The sequence below is a fragment of the Rhinichthys klamathensis genome, unplaced genomic scaffold, assembly GCF_029890125.1.
Source record: "Rhinichthys klamathensis goyatoka isolate OS25496 unplaced genomic scaffold, OSU_Roscu_1.1 h1tg000165l_1, whole genome shotgun sequence".
NCBI classification, from domain to species: Eukaryota; Metazoa; Chordata; class Actinopteri; order Cypriniformes; family Leuciscidae; genus Rhinichthys; species Rhinichthys klamathensis.
Window position 1 is genome coordinate 1,126,439 of NW_026606697.1, and position 14,320 is coordinate 1,140,758.

General features: G+C 38.6%; 1 protein-coding gene across 2 annotated transcripts in view; it reads left to right on the forward strand.

Moving 5' to 3' along the window:
• The window catches only part of furina (furin (paired basic amino acid cleaving enzyme) a), a 98,345-nt gene that overhangs the window by 47,200 nt on the left and 36,825 nt on the right, over positions 1-14,320 (forward strand). For both annotated transcript variants that reach the window (XM_056259158.1, XM_056259157.1), the window contains exons 3-4: positions 2,942-3,040; positions 10,924-11,019. In XM_056259158.1, coding sequence (XP_056115133.1) covers positions 2,942-3,040; positions 10,924-11,019 — 195 coding nt within the window. The remainder of the gene's footprint in view (positions 1-2,941; positions 3,041-10,923; positions 11,020-14,320) is intronic.

Genomic DNA, 14,320 nt, shown 5'->3' on the forward strand with positions numbered 1-14,320 from the left:
GACTACCACAACGCAGATGGGTATTGCATCAGCCTGAAGGGGTTTATTCTGCAATAACAACCGGCTGGATTTACATTATCCTGCTTATTACACGGATACTTGCCACATAAGTAAATGATTAGACATGAAATATTGATCTGAGTCTAAATATTTAGTTCTTTAAACGCAAAGCTCCTGGGGAGAGATCAGTTGCGAGCAACCACCAAGTTCAAACTAGACGGACATTTAAAGGATACGGTACTATGTGGTCATATTACACGGCATTTCGCCACATAAATAATTATGGGGATAAGAAATGCTAATCTGAGGTGAAACTGTTAAAATCGTACCTGTTTATCTTATAATCCAACAATATACAAAACAATAGTCACAAAATGGCAGCAGCTGTGCTTGTATGAAACAAGATTGAGCGAGTCCGCGATACCAAATGACATAAGGAAATAACTGTACACAGAATATGGATTTTTTTATATTTATTAGCTCACCCAACGCAAAACTTCCACGAGGAAAAAACGTCCGAATCAAGTATTCCACAGAGCTGTGTAATAATACTCTTTACATGCCATTATTATGTGGTTATTGCATGCTAGCATTACCTCAGCGTCTTGGCTAATACTCATGTAAAGCTCTTAAATACAAGATTTACAATGTTCTTTTTAATTACAGGTCATACTCCTTAGTCATAGTTGTAAGATCTCAAGTTTGTGTAGCCTTTTTCTCATATGCAGTCCTGGGACATGTCTGAATAAAGACTTTCTTTTCATTTCATATTTAATTTATTTTCGTATTTCATTATGAATCATTAATTAAATCCTAAGTCAAAGCTTAACATATCAGATTGTCTTACTTTTTTATTTTTATTTAAAAAAATAAATAAACCTAAGATTAAAGATTATAATAAATTAAAAGCTATAAGTAAACTGGTTTGCAGATTTAGCTTAAATTAAGCTTTTTAGTTGGTTTTTAGTTATTGATTAAAAAAATTATACATTTCACATAAATTGAATTACAAAAATAAATCTACCTTTTATCATTTTTACAGTAACAAGTTTGGTAACAAATGCTTGATGTGTTTAAAACTAGCTGCTTTTCATGTTGGAATAATTGCATTAAATAAAAACATTTTCTAACAGTGTTCACTAAAAAAAGTGCCTCTAATGCTTTAAAAGTATAATTGGACAGCAATTTGTAGCCCATCTGTGTTACGTCTCTTAAGAATGCAAATCATGCCATTAACCGTGTTGCATGTAAATAGTGGGACACAACTAGCAATAATTTTTTTGGTAATTAAAGTAAGTTAATAATTACAAATATTTATTCTAGTGTAGTCTGGTCTGAAGAGTAGAGTTGAAATGTGTAGGTTGCTTCCAGACATAAGGAACACATTTTGCAAAGGCGTGCCAACGGTTTAACCAACACTGATATCATTTTCAGATGTGGGTTGTAAGTTTTAGTGTAGATATACGTTTTTTTTTCTTCTTCTTTCTCCTCCACATGCCTTTCCTCTTGCATGTTTCCAGGCAGTTGAGATGGTTGTCTGATGGTGGTCTGATATGACAAGACCAGCATATCTCCATCTGCGCTCCCCTGTGCCCTGGAGCCGCTGGATTCAGGCCCGTCTGAGATTGATGCTCATCTTTTTAGGACTCTTATCTTACAATACACCCATACCCATCCTCAATCTATTTCCCTTTGTGACTAACAAAGCTCTCAGAGCACTGCATGTTCTTATTACCCATCCCTCTTTGGTTATCTTTTCTTGCGATCGATGTGTTATTTTCTGTCATTATTGTTCTCGTTAACCACAAAACGTGCCAGGCTCTAGCTAGGATTCAATAAATGCAATAAATGTGTTTCTTCTCTCATTTAGTCTTCCATCTCTTTGGCTTTTTTCCTCTTTTAATGGTTTTATTTTTACCCTTGTTTGATGCTTTCAGTGTTTAGAATGGTTTTTACTGGGTCACCGGTTGTCAAATTTGCTTTGTCAAGGGCTTATTGACTCACTGGCTTTGTTTGGGTGGAGATGTTTGCATCAACATACTGTAATCCGGTCTCTATACTGAGGACGTCATGGAAGAATAAATGTAGAGCTGTTGTCCTCGATCCTCCTGACAGGGGTTCCTATTACATGTTACCGCCCTTCGAATAAAGAATGACTTTTTGCACTGTGCTTTGCAAAAATTGTTTTGCTGTACCTTCGAATTTATTGCTTAATGTAGTTCAGATTTGGGTTGGTCTGTATTTAATTCACTACTGGTTTCCTGCTTTAATCAATCAATGTGTTTAGTAACTGGAGGTTGTCTGTACAATCGTCAATGTTTGTGGTCTTGCAATTGAGCACGTGTCTGAATCTATAACATGACAGCATGAACCCTGGCTCACTCCAGACTTTTAGCTTTCATCAGACGGAGAGAGAAATCGATCTGCACCAGTGCCGGTTTGATGACTCTGGCCCTCTGGATGATCTTGTCATGTGTGATTGTGCAGTCAGCTGACAGGAGATTAACTCGTTCAGTGTTACTTGTATTTGAGGCTGTTGGACATGTACAGCTGTGTACAATGCGTTTCTCTCTTCTTAATATTTCTTCCATCTGGATCATTAAGGTCATGCAGGGGTCCAAAGCTGGGCTTTGTATCGATGATCTGGAGTGGCATTCACTTTCATTTCAATTTTGTGTTACAGAATAGACTGAAGCTAATTGTGAACAAGCGGACATTAAGACACATTATTTAAGCCTTTGATTTAAACTTAAATGTATAGTTCACCCAAATCGTTGGTTCCCAACATTCTTCAAAATATCTAAACTAGATTTTTGCAATGTTTTAGTTATACATGTACATTTTAAAACGTTTAGAGTCTACAAATAAAATGGCTGTTTGAATTCCTGGAAAAATCTGTATGTGGTGAGCTAAATGTAGCCTTGTGTTTTTTTCCCCTCAGGTATTTGGAGATTATTATCACTTCAGGCACCGCAAGGTGGTGAAGAGGTCTTTATCAGAGGACAGAGGAACACACATTCGTCTGCAAACAGAACCCCAGGTATGTGTGAAATGTAGATTCCGGATCCGCCTCAGAACAGCCCCTTCCAGCCATCATCTCTCCCGCCCCCCCCCCCCCCCCCCCCCCCCCCCCCCCCCAAAGGAAACTCAAAGGTTTTATTGACCAAGCCGTGTCTAAATGAGATAGAAGACGCCAAAACACGGAAGCCATTGATATCTGAATAAGCCTGACAGAGCGTAAAGAAATTAATGATTATTACGTTGTAAAAAATACACAATTTTACACACATAACACAAATATTATGTATTACAACATTCTTTTTTTAATTGTAAATCCCAGAAAGTGCCACAATTTGGACCCATTCTCATTAAAGTTTATTCTTTTTTTTTTACACACTATTCATCATGCTCAATAATGCAACCATTTTATTTTAACATGACTTTGCTCAAATAAATGTTTTTTGAGACCAACATTTGGTTCCTAATCTAGCCAATCCCCCCTTTCTTTTTAATTTTGATTTGTAATGATAATTGTTAGAAAATAAATGGCATTTTAGTCATGATCAAATTTGATGAAATAGAGCATTTCATCATGCTTTTTGTCCTAAAATCCTAAAATCGTGCGAATGATACAGTTTCACTCTATGATGATTAAACTTTGCAATTAATCAGAGAAATTCATGCGGTTTGAACTGTGCCTGGTCCGTAAGGATCACGTATGAACTACGATCCTTATACCTGACATCGCACATGCTGCGATGTTACTATCGTGAATGCACACATCATGATGTATGATGTATCACACTCACACAGGCCTAAAATTAATATAAACTGAAACAATTCATATAATATTTAGTTTGACCTTATGAGGTTGATAATCAACATTTTATGAAGGTTAAACACATCCTTCTTGTAAGATTCTTGTATCTTTCTTGTAAGAAATCCTGTAAGAATTTCTGCCCCTAATTTGTACAGTATTCATGGAAAGTGCCTTGAAGCAAGTAAAGTTTAAAGCAAGCAAGTTATTTGCTTTGTGCTGATTTCTGACATTGAACTATATGATTATATTTTGCAGTGTACCCGTTTTTCTAACTTCAGCCTAGCTTCAGCTAATAGGGCATTGCATTACTTTGGACATTCCCTATTGCCCTTAATGTTTTTAAGACCTTACATTTCCTCAGGGACTTCAACTAGACCCAATCACCGTTGGGCATGTAAGGAAGCACCAGGACCTGCACACTCAATTTTCAAGTCTTTCATCTTTGTTAAAATTTGACACTCTGCAGCACACTCTTTTCTTTTTTCTTTTCTTTTCTTTATCCTCCTTGTTTTATAAAGGATTAAGGGGAGACATTTTTTATTTGTCCAGAGATCCTTTTTTTTCTTTTCCCAACTGTTTCCAGAAACCTTGCTTTTTTATGTTCTTCTGTTTGAATCGTCTACTTCTGAATGTTGTTGTGAATCTTACCGTTCATCCTCACACACTTTTTTTGTAAAGTTTTTGTAAAGCTTATAGTATATCACAACTCCTCAGTTTCCTCCCCTTTGTATACTGCTTTTAAGAACACCAAATAAAACACTTTCGGTTTCTCTTGTCACAGGTGTGAAATACAAGGGTTTAAAGTTGCGTTGCTCACGATGCGTCGACCTGACATCTGCGTTCGTTCAGTACAGCCTTAGAATTTGTCGTTCACCGGCCTCTCTGATCCAGATGGCGAGTTTTGAGGAGATGTGAAACACAAACCCTGCAATTTTAATGCCAGAGGAATGCTAAGGGCTAGAAACCCCTTAATGGAAATCACTGACTGGACCCGTATGGCCCATTACTCAACTTTTAGAGGGGGTTAAAAAGTCCATCTTGTAACATGGCTGCAGCGCCATGCTCCATCAGCGAGAATGGCCTCCAGGAGCAAAGCAACTTCCCTCGAGATGGGAAAAGCACTCCATTGTCCAGTGTGCAGAAGTGATGAGGTGTGTGAATAATAAACCCGACTGGGTCCCAACACAATGACGGAGAGTCATCGCACGAAGCATGTCTAATGTCAAATAAATTTCCAAAAAGTTTCTTTTGTTCATGAACACTCAATGATAAGACCTTGAGCTACGATGATGCTGGTTGTCCTCTCAAATTTCATGCATTGGATGCATTGTCAAAGACATAAGTCTTTTGGGAAGTACACTTTTGAACAATCTGGTAAATTTCTATTATAGCTTTTCTTATGCTACTGCCACCTTATGATCAATCGCTTTTTGTATTCCTCCTTTGTCAGTCACTTTGAATGCATCTGCTAAATTTAAAAACTACCTTTTTTGTTGCTGTGACTGTTAAAGGTGCTCTATGTAACTTTTAGCGGCCTCTAGCGGTGATGTTTCAGATTGCAACCAATTTTTACAAGAGCGCTCGTGCTCGAACTCATAGACAATACCGTCTATTACACAAATATCTCGGCGAATACTGGACGGATTCGGCGAGCATCGAGCTCGTTGGGACCATCTAGTCGAGCTGAAAAGAACCATATAAGTTCCATAATTTTTGGTGGTGTTTTCGTGGAGATATTAGCAGAAAACCATCGGGCGCGCTGCAAAATTGCGGACGCCAGTGACGTCACGATCTCAGAAGAAAATCGCTCGTATCTCTGGAACGCAAAGACCCAGAGAGCTCAAATCCGGGGTAGGAGGTCCCAGGGGGACCCTTGCACGAACGCTAGAGTGGCGGGCCTCGGGGACGCCCCATACCGGATCGCCGTTCGCTGGGACCCCCGATTTCGAACGGCTATAACTCGGGGACCCGGGCGAGTTGGACCTCGGGGGTGGGCTAGTTCCAAAGGCCCCGTCCAGCACTACGAATGATTAGAGTCTTGGGGATATTGATCAAAGATTGACCGAGATGTAAGCCGGAAAACGTGCGCCTTTAACCGGACGTAACTCCCTGACCGTCTACAATAGACTGTATGAGGCTCGGGAGCGCGCATGCACGTCACATCCGATGGATTTCGCGGTGAATCCGACCCGGAGCCTTCACATAGAAATAGGAATACTGGCCTTCAGAGGTAATAGCAAAACTCGACAAGTGGATCATTGTAATGTGTGATTACAACACCTTCACACACAGGCAATAAAACAAGGATTCATTTTAGTAGAAAAGTTACATATAGCACCTTTAAGGCTGATTTATACTTACGCCTGAGCCTCTACACTGTAGGCTGTAATTAAAAAATTATATTAACAGTGCTCTAACAATAAGAAGAAAAATCTAGAAAGAACAGTTCTAGTGTTTGAAATAATCCAGTCATATCGGGGATTGCACTGCTTGCTGAACACCAGTCAAATGAAGTGCTTTACTAACATTTTAATTCATTCACCCAAATGCTTCTTGTACCCTTAAAAATCAATCAGACAAATACACAACATAAAGATAATTTAGCAATTTGCTTCTGCACAAAATGATGGGAATTCATCATGAAAGTGAACTGCGCTAATGGTAAGTCACTTTGTAAATGTGTTCTTTTTGTACAGTAGCAAAGTACGTTCAAAACCAAAGCATAAAATATTATTGTATTACAGTAGTACTTATTATTATAATACAATATTGTATTATTGTATTATCTTTAAATTAATATATAAAATGTGTGAATATTTGGTTTAATTTTGTACTTTTATTTATATATTTAATTTTAGTCAGAGCAAAATTGACTAAAGTGAATAAATATGACAAGACAAATTAAATTTCTCAGCCCTATTGACAGCCCTAGTGAGATTTTGTTGCAGTAGTTGCTGCATCATTTTTTCATCAATTGTCACTGTCGTTCAGATAGCAGCAGAAGGTTGACTTCTGGCCATTTTGATTATGCAAATGACTAGGGTTGTTATGCTACAACATTCTAGTAGTTGGTGCTAGGGATTATTTTGATAATCGATTAATCTGTTGATTTTTTTTTCTTAGATTAATCGGATGAAAAACCTAAGAATAAGATCCAAAAAATATTATACATAAAATGTTTTAATTAAACATTTATTTAAACTTATCATTTTAAACAATATTATTCCACATCCTCCCCAATACTGTCCTCCAAAAAATGTGTAGGCTAATATAAAGTTAATGATAAGTTAAATATAATGAATGTATCTATGTAGGCTGTGCTGTACATTATAAGCAAAAAAGGGTTAAAATACATTCTAAACCTAAAAACAACTGATTTCTTACTATTTTAAAGCAGAACTTAAAACAACTATATTAAAAAGGATAATAAACCAAATCACAAAATGTTCATTTGTATAATTATATTATAATATATACATATTCACACATTTTATATATTGATTCAAAGATGTATTAAAAAAAAGTGAAAACTTTATATATTATATTATACATTTAAATAGCCTTCACATGTTTATAACATTGTTTATCAAAAGATCAAATGAAAATTAGTAATAAAATGAAGGGCAAAGAAACACATCCACATTACATAGAACAAGTAGCAGGTCAGTTTGATCGTGTGATATCAGGTCTCGCGAGGTAACGAATTGCTTTACGGCAAAAAACAGATCTGATAAAATTCTGATAAAATGAGCATCAAACAGAAATAACCCGGCGCCGTATACATAGGTGTTGGGCGCGCGCAGCTCTTAAAGGGGCCATACCTTATTTCCATTCGTTACAGCGTCCATCCTACTGAACAGGTACCGGTGTACAGGGGGAGGGGATCCGGCCGTGAGTGTGAGCCATCTCTGCGTGAGTGCTATTCACGACAGTACAAGTACTCCACAGCGACTCTAGGGGTCGCTGTTTGACAAAAACGGAATTCCTACTTAGTGCTGCTTTAAATACAGTTGTTAACCCAGAAACTTTGCAGTGAGCAGCATGTAAAACAAAACTTGTATTCAAATTGTATATGGGTTATAAACAGAAAGCGAGCAAAGAGCGCCCCGTCACTAAAGCTGTCAATAGAACCCATTATAATGAGCAATACTGTCTACACTGGATGACACAGTGACCTGATGCCCTGTTCTATTTCTGACGTACTTATTCTGACACGAAGAACAAATGAATTTGCAACGGTCGCTTTGTCGCATTCAGTGTAGACAGCCTCAAGCTGTTGCGGTGCGATAACTGTTGGCTTCGGTGTAGACACGGTGTTAGGCTATGTTCAGTGCCTGCTTACTGAGATCTCAAGCTCCCACTATAATCAAAACAGCTGTCTACACTGCAAAACGAGTCCTTTATTTGCATTCTGTTTACACTTTGTTGGTTATAATGAAAGGATTTGCGAGCATGCAGAACTCTAAAGTGTGCGGTGAACGAAAACTCCAGTGTTTTGAGCGGATTGGCCATTACGTTCACGTGCTCAACAGATATGTCTGTGAGTGGCTCCAGTGATCAATACTTCAAAAACATGTTGTAAACCGAAACCTTTGACACAGATACACACAGGAGTGTTTGAAAGCATCCGCCTATCAGCGGGTACCGAATATAACCTGTACTCGGTACTACCAGCTTTTAAAATTTCAGTACCGACTTTGTACCGGTACTTTTGACAAGCCCACAAATGACTATTATTGTGACAGAAATCGCTCCTTGTGAAGTGAAACCTGCAGTCATGTGAAGATGTTGCTCGTGTAAAGCATGTCAGTCCCGTTGCCTGCACTCAGCGGGTCCCAGTGGCATTTCCCCTGACTGCCCTGCTCCACTTCCTGTTGTTGAATTCTTTCACTGCCTTTCGCTCTACATGTTCAATCTCAAACAATAGTGACTGTTGTCAGATTTGGAGTGCTAATTACTTTGTTTATACTATGCAGTCTTCATGCATCATATTTTGCTTGACCTTTTTAATTTGGGCAAGTTTTAAGTAAAGCCTTGTATGTCTAATAAATTACATATTAGGAAAAAGCATGCATTAGTCTTTATGGCTAAATGTTTTGTGAAAATATGATTTCAGCAACTGCATTTTTGTAGAGGTTGAGATTTCAGATAACTTCCATCCGGTCTCCCTTTATGTTTCATCTTCAGCTCTCTCTCTTTTCTGTCCATCACTCAGTCCATCTTCATAGCTTCAGAAATGCATTTCCTATTTCTGAGTCTTTTGGCAGCATTCATATTCTCTTTGAAACCCATTTGGCTCAAGTCAAAACATCAGAGCTGTCACAGATGTAGCAACATCAGTCATGGGGTTATTCATTATGCATTGCATTGCCAACTGAGTACTGGCTCTAATTGAGCTTACTTTCAGATGAGGTTGATCTTTAAAAGTTAGAAACGCTTATGTGTGCTACTTTTTTAATTACCGTATTACTCTTGCTAATTAATCAGCAGGGGGGAGAGTGATACAATGTTTTGACAACATGTCTCTCTTCAATAAGTTGCCAAGCAGACAGCCTCAGATATTAATCCGCGTTCCTATCCAGCACTTTTTTTCATGCATTTTCTTGGATCTGCGTTCCTGTGATAACATCAGTGGGTTTTGAACTTTATCTTACATGTTTAAAAAGATCTTGCCACAAAGCGACTAAAAATATATCTACTCCAAAACTTAAGGGACTTGATCATAAAAATAAGTTTTTATCTGAAACTTTGAAGTGACATTGGAATTTTGTCTTAATTTTAATCCACTTTTTTATTATCTTATTGACTTTTTGGAATTTTGAATTTGAAATTGAATTTTGTTTCGACTTTTCAAAGATCAATTGCGTACGATTATGGGTCACTCGGCAAATTTTTAACCTTGGAACATGAATAAATCCCTAACTCCATGTATAAACCACATTAACAGTGGCTTATACTTGCCTTAAACAACACTAAAATGTTTGTGGAAATGTTTGATTTTGTCAGTCAAGTCAAACAAAGAACCTCTGACATGACCTAAACTTTGAACAGCCGTCACTGCACAAATGATTGGTTAATTATTAACTAATTTATCTGGAGAATGCAAATATAATGCAATTCTGTAGATTACCAGAATATCATGCTCAGATTGCACATACAATTTCATCATAACAACTTGACCTTGAGGGACGTTGAGTGGTGGGTCAAGTTGATGTGTCCTGATTTGTCTTTAGGCCTGTGAAGGTCCCAACTGTCCTGTCATTCATTTTTCTTAATATTCACTTCACTCTGCTGTCACATGTCTGTCCATTTCATCCACTTTACAAAAACTCATTCTAGACAGTGAGCAGTGAGCTCTGGCGTGAGCAACACTGAGCTGTCAATCACATAATCTGCCACCGTCTGCGTTTTCTGCCCTGCTGCAGCAGTCGCTGCCCCAGAGAAACAGCTTCCCGTCTTTCAGCAGGCCTCTCTGTCTTTGTGTTGAGTGGAGGATGGTTGTGAGGAGATGGAAAACAGGACGGTGTCTGTCAGCAGATTTCATCAGCTCTTATTTAATGACATGAAATCCAAATTGACCATATTTACTGTAATGTTTCTGGTCTTATTGCACACGTTTCGTCGTTACTTGCCTTATTCTAAATGTTTTTTTAATATCTTTCATCAAAATGAGGGCTTTCATTTGTCCTGTTGTCGACAGACTCAAGTGCGTTGAGTACATCCGAAACTGAACACGCATCTGTATACTGTATCCAGTGTAGACAGCATCAAAGATTATAACCAACTACGGTGCGATGATTTGGAACTATTCGCCGATGTCTTGCTGTGTAAGCAGGCATAATATGCCAATGTATTTGCCTGTATGACTTCCCAGATCCTGCAATACAAAAAACAAGCTGATTTTGGAGCTTTATTAAATAAATGCTTTGTTTATAATGAGGAGGTACAAAGATCATCTTATGTCAACAGATCAAGGCAAATTTGATTTCTCGTGTCATGACCCCTTTAATTATCCATTGATGATTCTGGATCTTTAGAACTGAACTGATGAGAAACCTTGGAAACAAATACTTCTCGTATGACTGTTTGCTTGTTTTTTCAAGGTAATGTGGGCGGAACAGCAGGTGGTAAAACGAAGAAAGAAGAGGGATATTTACAATGAGCCGACCGATCCGAAGTTTGCACAGCAGTGGTACTTGGTGAGTAAATAGCTCATCGGTTTGTTTGTGTGCATACGTGTGTTCACAAACTGTTTGTTTATTTTGAAGCACGATACCTCCCGCTCAGATTGGATGGTCTGGGTGGGCTGTTGTCATGTTCTGTTTGGATTCATAGAATTCTGTTCCTTTTGCCCCTATTAAATGGGAGGTTGTGTAACAGTGAACTTATTGCCATTATGGTCATCCGGTGGAGCTTAAAGTTTAATCAGCCGGTTGTGATTTGGCTCTTCGGAAACATTCCAGAAGTGCTGGCCTTCACTTTCCGTCAGTCTTTATACACATCTTCTCCTGATATGCCACTCACTATTTTAAAGTGGCCGTATTTAATTTGTTTGTGAGTGAGATGTTGAAATGATTTACCACTATGACTGTATTTATATTCACACATTTTTGTTGATTTAAGGTGCAATTTGACGAAAATACACATTTTCATGAGAAATGAACAGCATTTAGTATCAACACTACCAAAATAACAATAAAACGTGAAGAAAGCAATGCTCTGAGTCACTTGACTAAAGAAGTGCTTGATCACCTGCTTCTTACTTGAAAACATAAGAATTCGAAGCAGCATCCCAATTGCCTATGGCGTAAATATTAGCCGCCTCTTCAAATAAATCATGAAAGGATGTAACAAATATGGGTGAGAGAAGGATATGTTTGTGACTGAAAAGATTACATGGCAGTGACTGATCAACTTAAACATTATGACCAGTCACGGGTGAAGCAAATATTGTTAATCATCTCCTAACAAGGCCACCGATTGAGGTCTAGGTAGATTAGATGGTAAGCAAACAATCAGTTCTTATAATCAACTTGTTGGATACAGGAGAAATGCACAGGAATAATGGTCTGAGCGACTTTTGGTATGGCAAATTGTTATGGCAATGTGCCTTGGTCAGACTATCTCTTGATCCCAGCAGTGGTGAGAATTTACCAACAGTGGTCCGAGGAGGGACAAACCACAAACTGGCAACAGGGTGTTGGGCCACCAAGGCTCATTGTTGCTCGAGGACAACGAAGGCTATCCTGTCTGGTCCGAGCCAACAGAAGTTCTACTGTGGCACAGGTCACACAAAATTTGAATGATGGTTATGGGAGGAATGTGTTACAACACCTAGTGCATCGCACTCACTTGCGTATGGGACTCTGTAGCCGATCAGACCAATCAGATTTCCTATGATGACCCCTGTCAGAGACAATTTATATAGAGACATGCCACTTCCTCAATCCTCAATACAACTATATAGGGAAAACCCGTAACGCCAAAGATGGCAGTTGTATGCACATGCCCCACCCCTCCCGCTGGAAAGCCAATCGTCTGCTTTTAACAGTCAAGCCGGGAAACATGTAAGCCTATCGTCTGGTTCCACTGACGCATGCGCACAGTTGAGGTTTGCGACAGTTGAGACGAGAACCCTTGCGCATGCGTAGTAAACGTATAAACTGTGGGGAAAAAGGCCTTTTAAACCTTATTTTGGGGCAAAGTCATCAAACTTTTTCAGCGATTTTTATCATATTTTACTGCTGTTTCTATACAAGCAGTTTTTATGTCCTGGTGACCATTGAAAGTGCGGTTCTGACTCTCTGTCCATTCATTTAGATAGGAGCCTGGTCTTGTTAGTCCGAAATAGCTGCACGGAGGCGTTGCCAAGATGCCGGCCGAGTGCCATGACTTGCCTAAAAGGACTTTGCCCCTGTCCACCGTCAAAAGTGCCTACAATGGGCATGCAAGTGTTGGAACTTGACCTTGAAACCAAGTTTGATCGACAGCGGCTCCATCTCACAACCTTCAGGTCTTGAAGGATCTGCTGCTAATGTCCTGGTGCCAGATACCACAGGACACCTTCTTGTAGACTTCTTGCCTAGGCGGGTCAGTGCTGTTTTGGGAAGCATGCAGAAGGGCCAACAGCGTATTAGGCATGTGGTCATAATGTTTTGGCTAATCTGTATATTTTTCTATTATTATCTTAGATCTGCACCACCTCTTTTAATTGGATAGAAATTTCATTTAGATTATACCAATTCTTCTTTTTTTCCACGATTGAGGTGTTTACAAAGGCTTTTTTCATATTGAGCTATTAGTGAGATTATTAACATTATTAGGCTGCATGTAAATGTAGATCATGTGATCATATGACCATTTGTCAAGGTTGGAAAGCTTATGATTCAGTTACGTTTTTTTTAAAGATTGTTTTGGAGTGCCATATATCAACTCTGATACTGCAGTGTTTTACTGTTATTTGTAATGTTTTTCTCATAATCTCCTCTTATTTTTCTACTTTCACTATTATTAAAACAATGACCATTAAATGAATGTGCACTTTTTAAAACCCTCATGAATACTTAAATTAGGCCTATAACTTAAAGATCTGTTCTCAATGACGTGTGCGACGTGCGTGTTTGTTTGTTAATTATGAATATATTTATTTGAATATATCTGTATTTATTTATTTCACTAGTTGTTAAGATTCCCCCCACACCCCATATATGTTATTTATGAGAATTCTGCAGTGTAATGAGAATCGTTAATTTGTGTTAAGTCATTGCTCAGTCATTCTCCATTCAGTGGTGATTCACCGGACCCGGACGTTTTGTTCCAGCTAATGAACCAAGAAGACAATGGATGCTTTTTCTCACATTTTGAGGAATGTCAAGACTTGGAAAAAACCCACAAAAAAAACAATAAATTTGTACTCTGAGCTCCAGTCCTTTTTCAACACATTTTTTTCCCCCACTTTGTGGCAATCAATCATGTTTATCAGTACAACGGGTAAAAGCCACTCAATAACATTTCCGCAGAATGGAATGCTGGGAAAGTTGACCGAAGGTTATCAACTGCAATTTTTCAGCCTCACCGCCATTATAACTGGACCTTTGAGGCGAGATTGCATCATTTTGCCTGATGTAGACCTAAGAAATAAACTGTCAGTTCTCTTCGTTTGACTTGCAATCCCAGGACATACAAGAGAATGTATCATTTTGGGGTCATCAGACCTTACTCCGCCTTACTGGCTTCAATTTCTCCCTGCAACCACCCTGGGGAGCAGAGCAGTTACGCTGTGACCAAGAGGAGATTCAAAGAGCCATGCAGAGAAATAAATTCAATTTTCTGCTCGGATAAACTCGGGTGGCCATGCTCATTTCTGCACTGGAGTGACACATGTGTGAAGTGGGGAGAAGTCAGCTCTCTTTGGTCAGACAGTGATTGGCTGTACCGTCACCCTCACAGTTTTTTTTGCTTGGTTGTTTGACATTTGGATGTGTTTGTTTTAGGGATGCA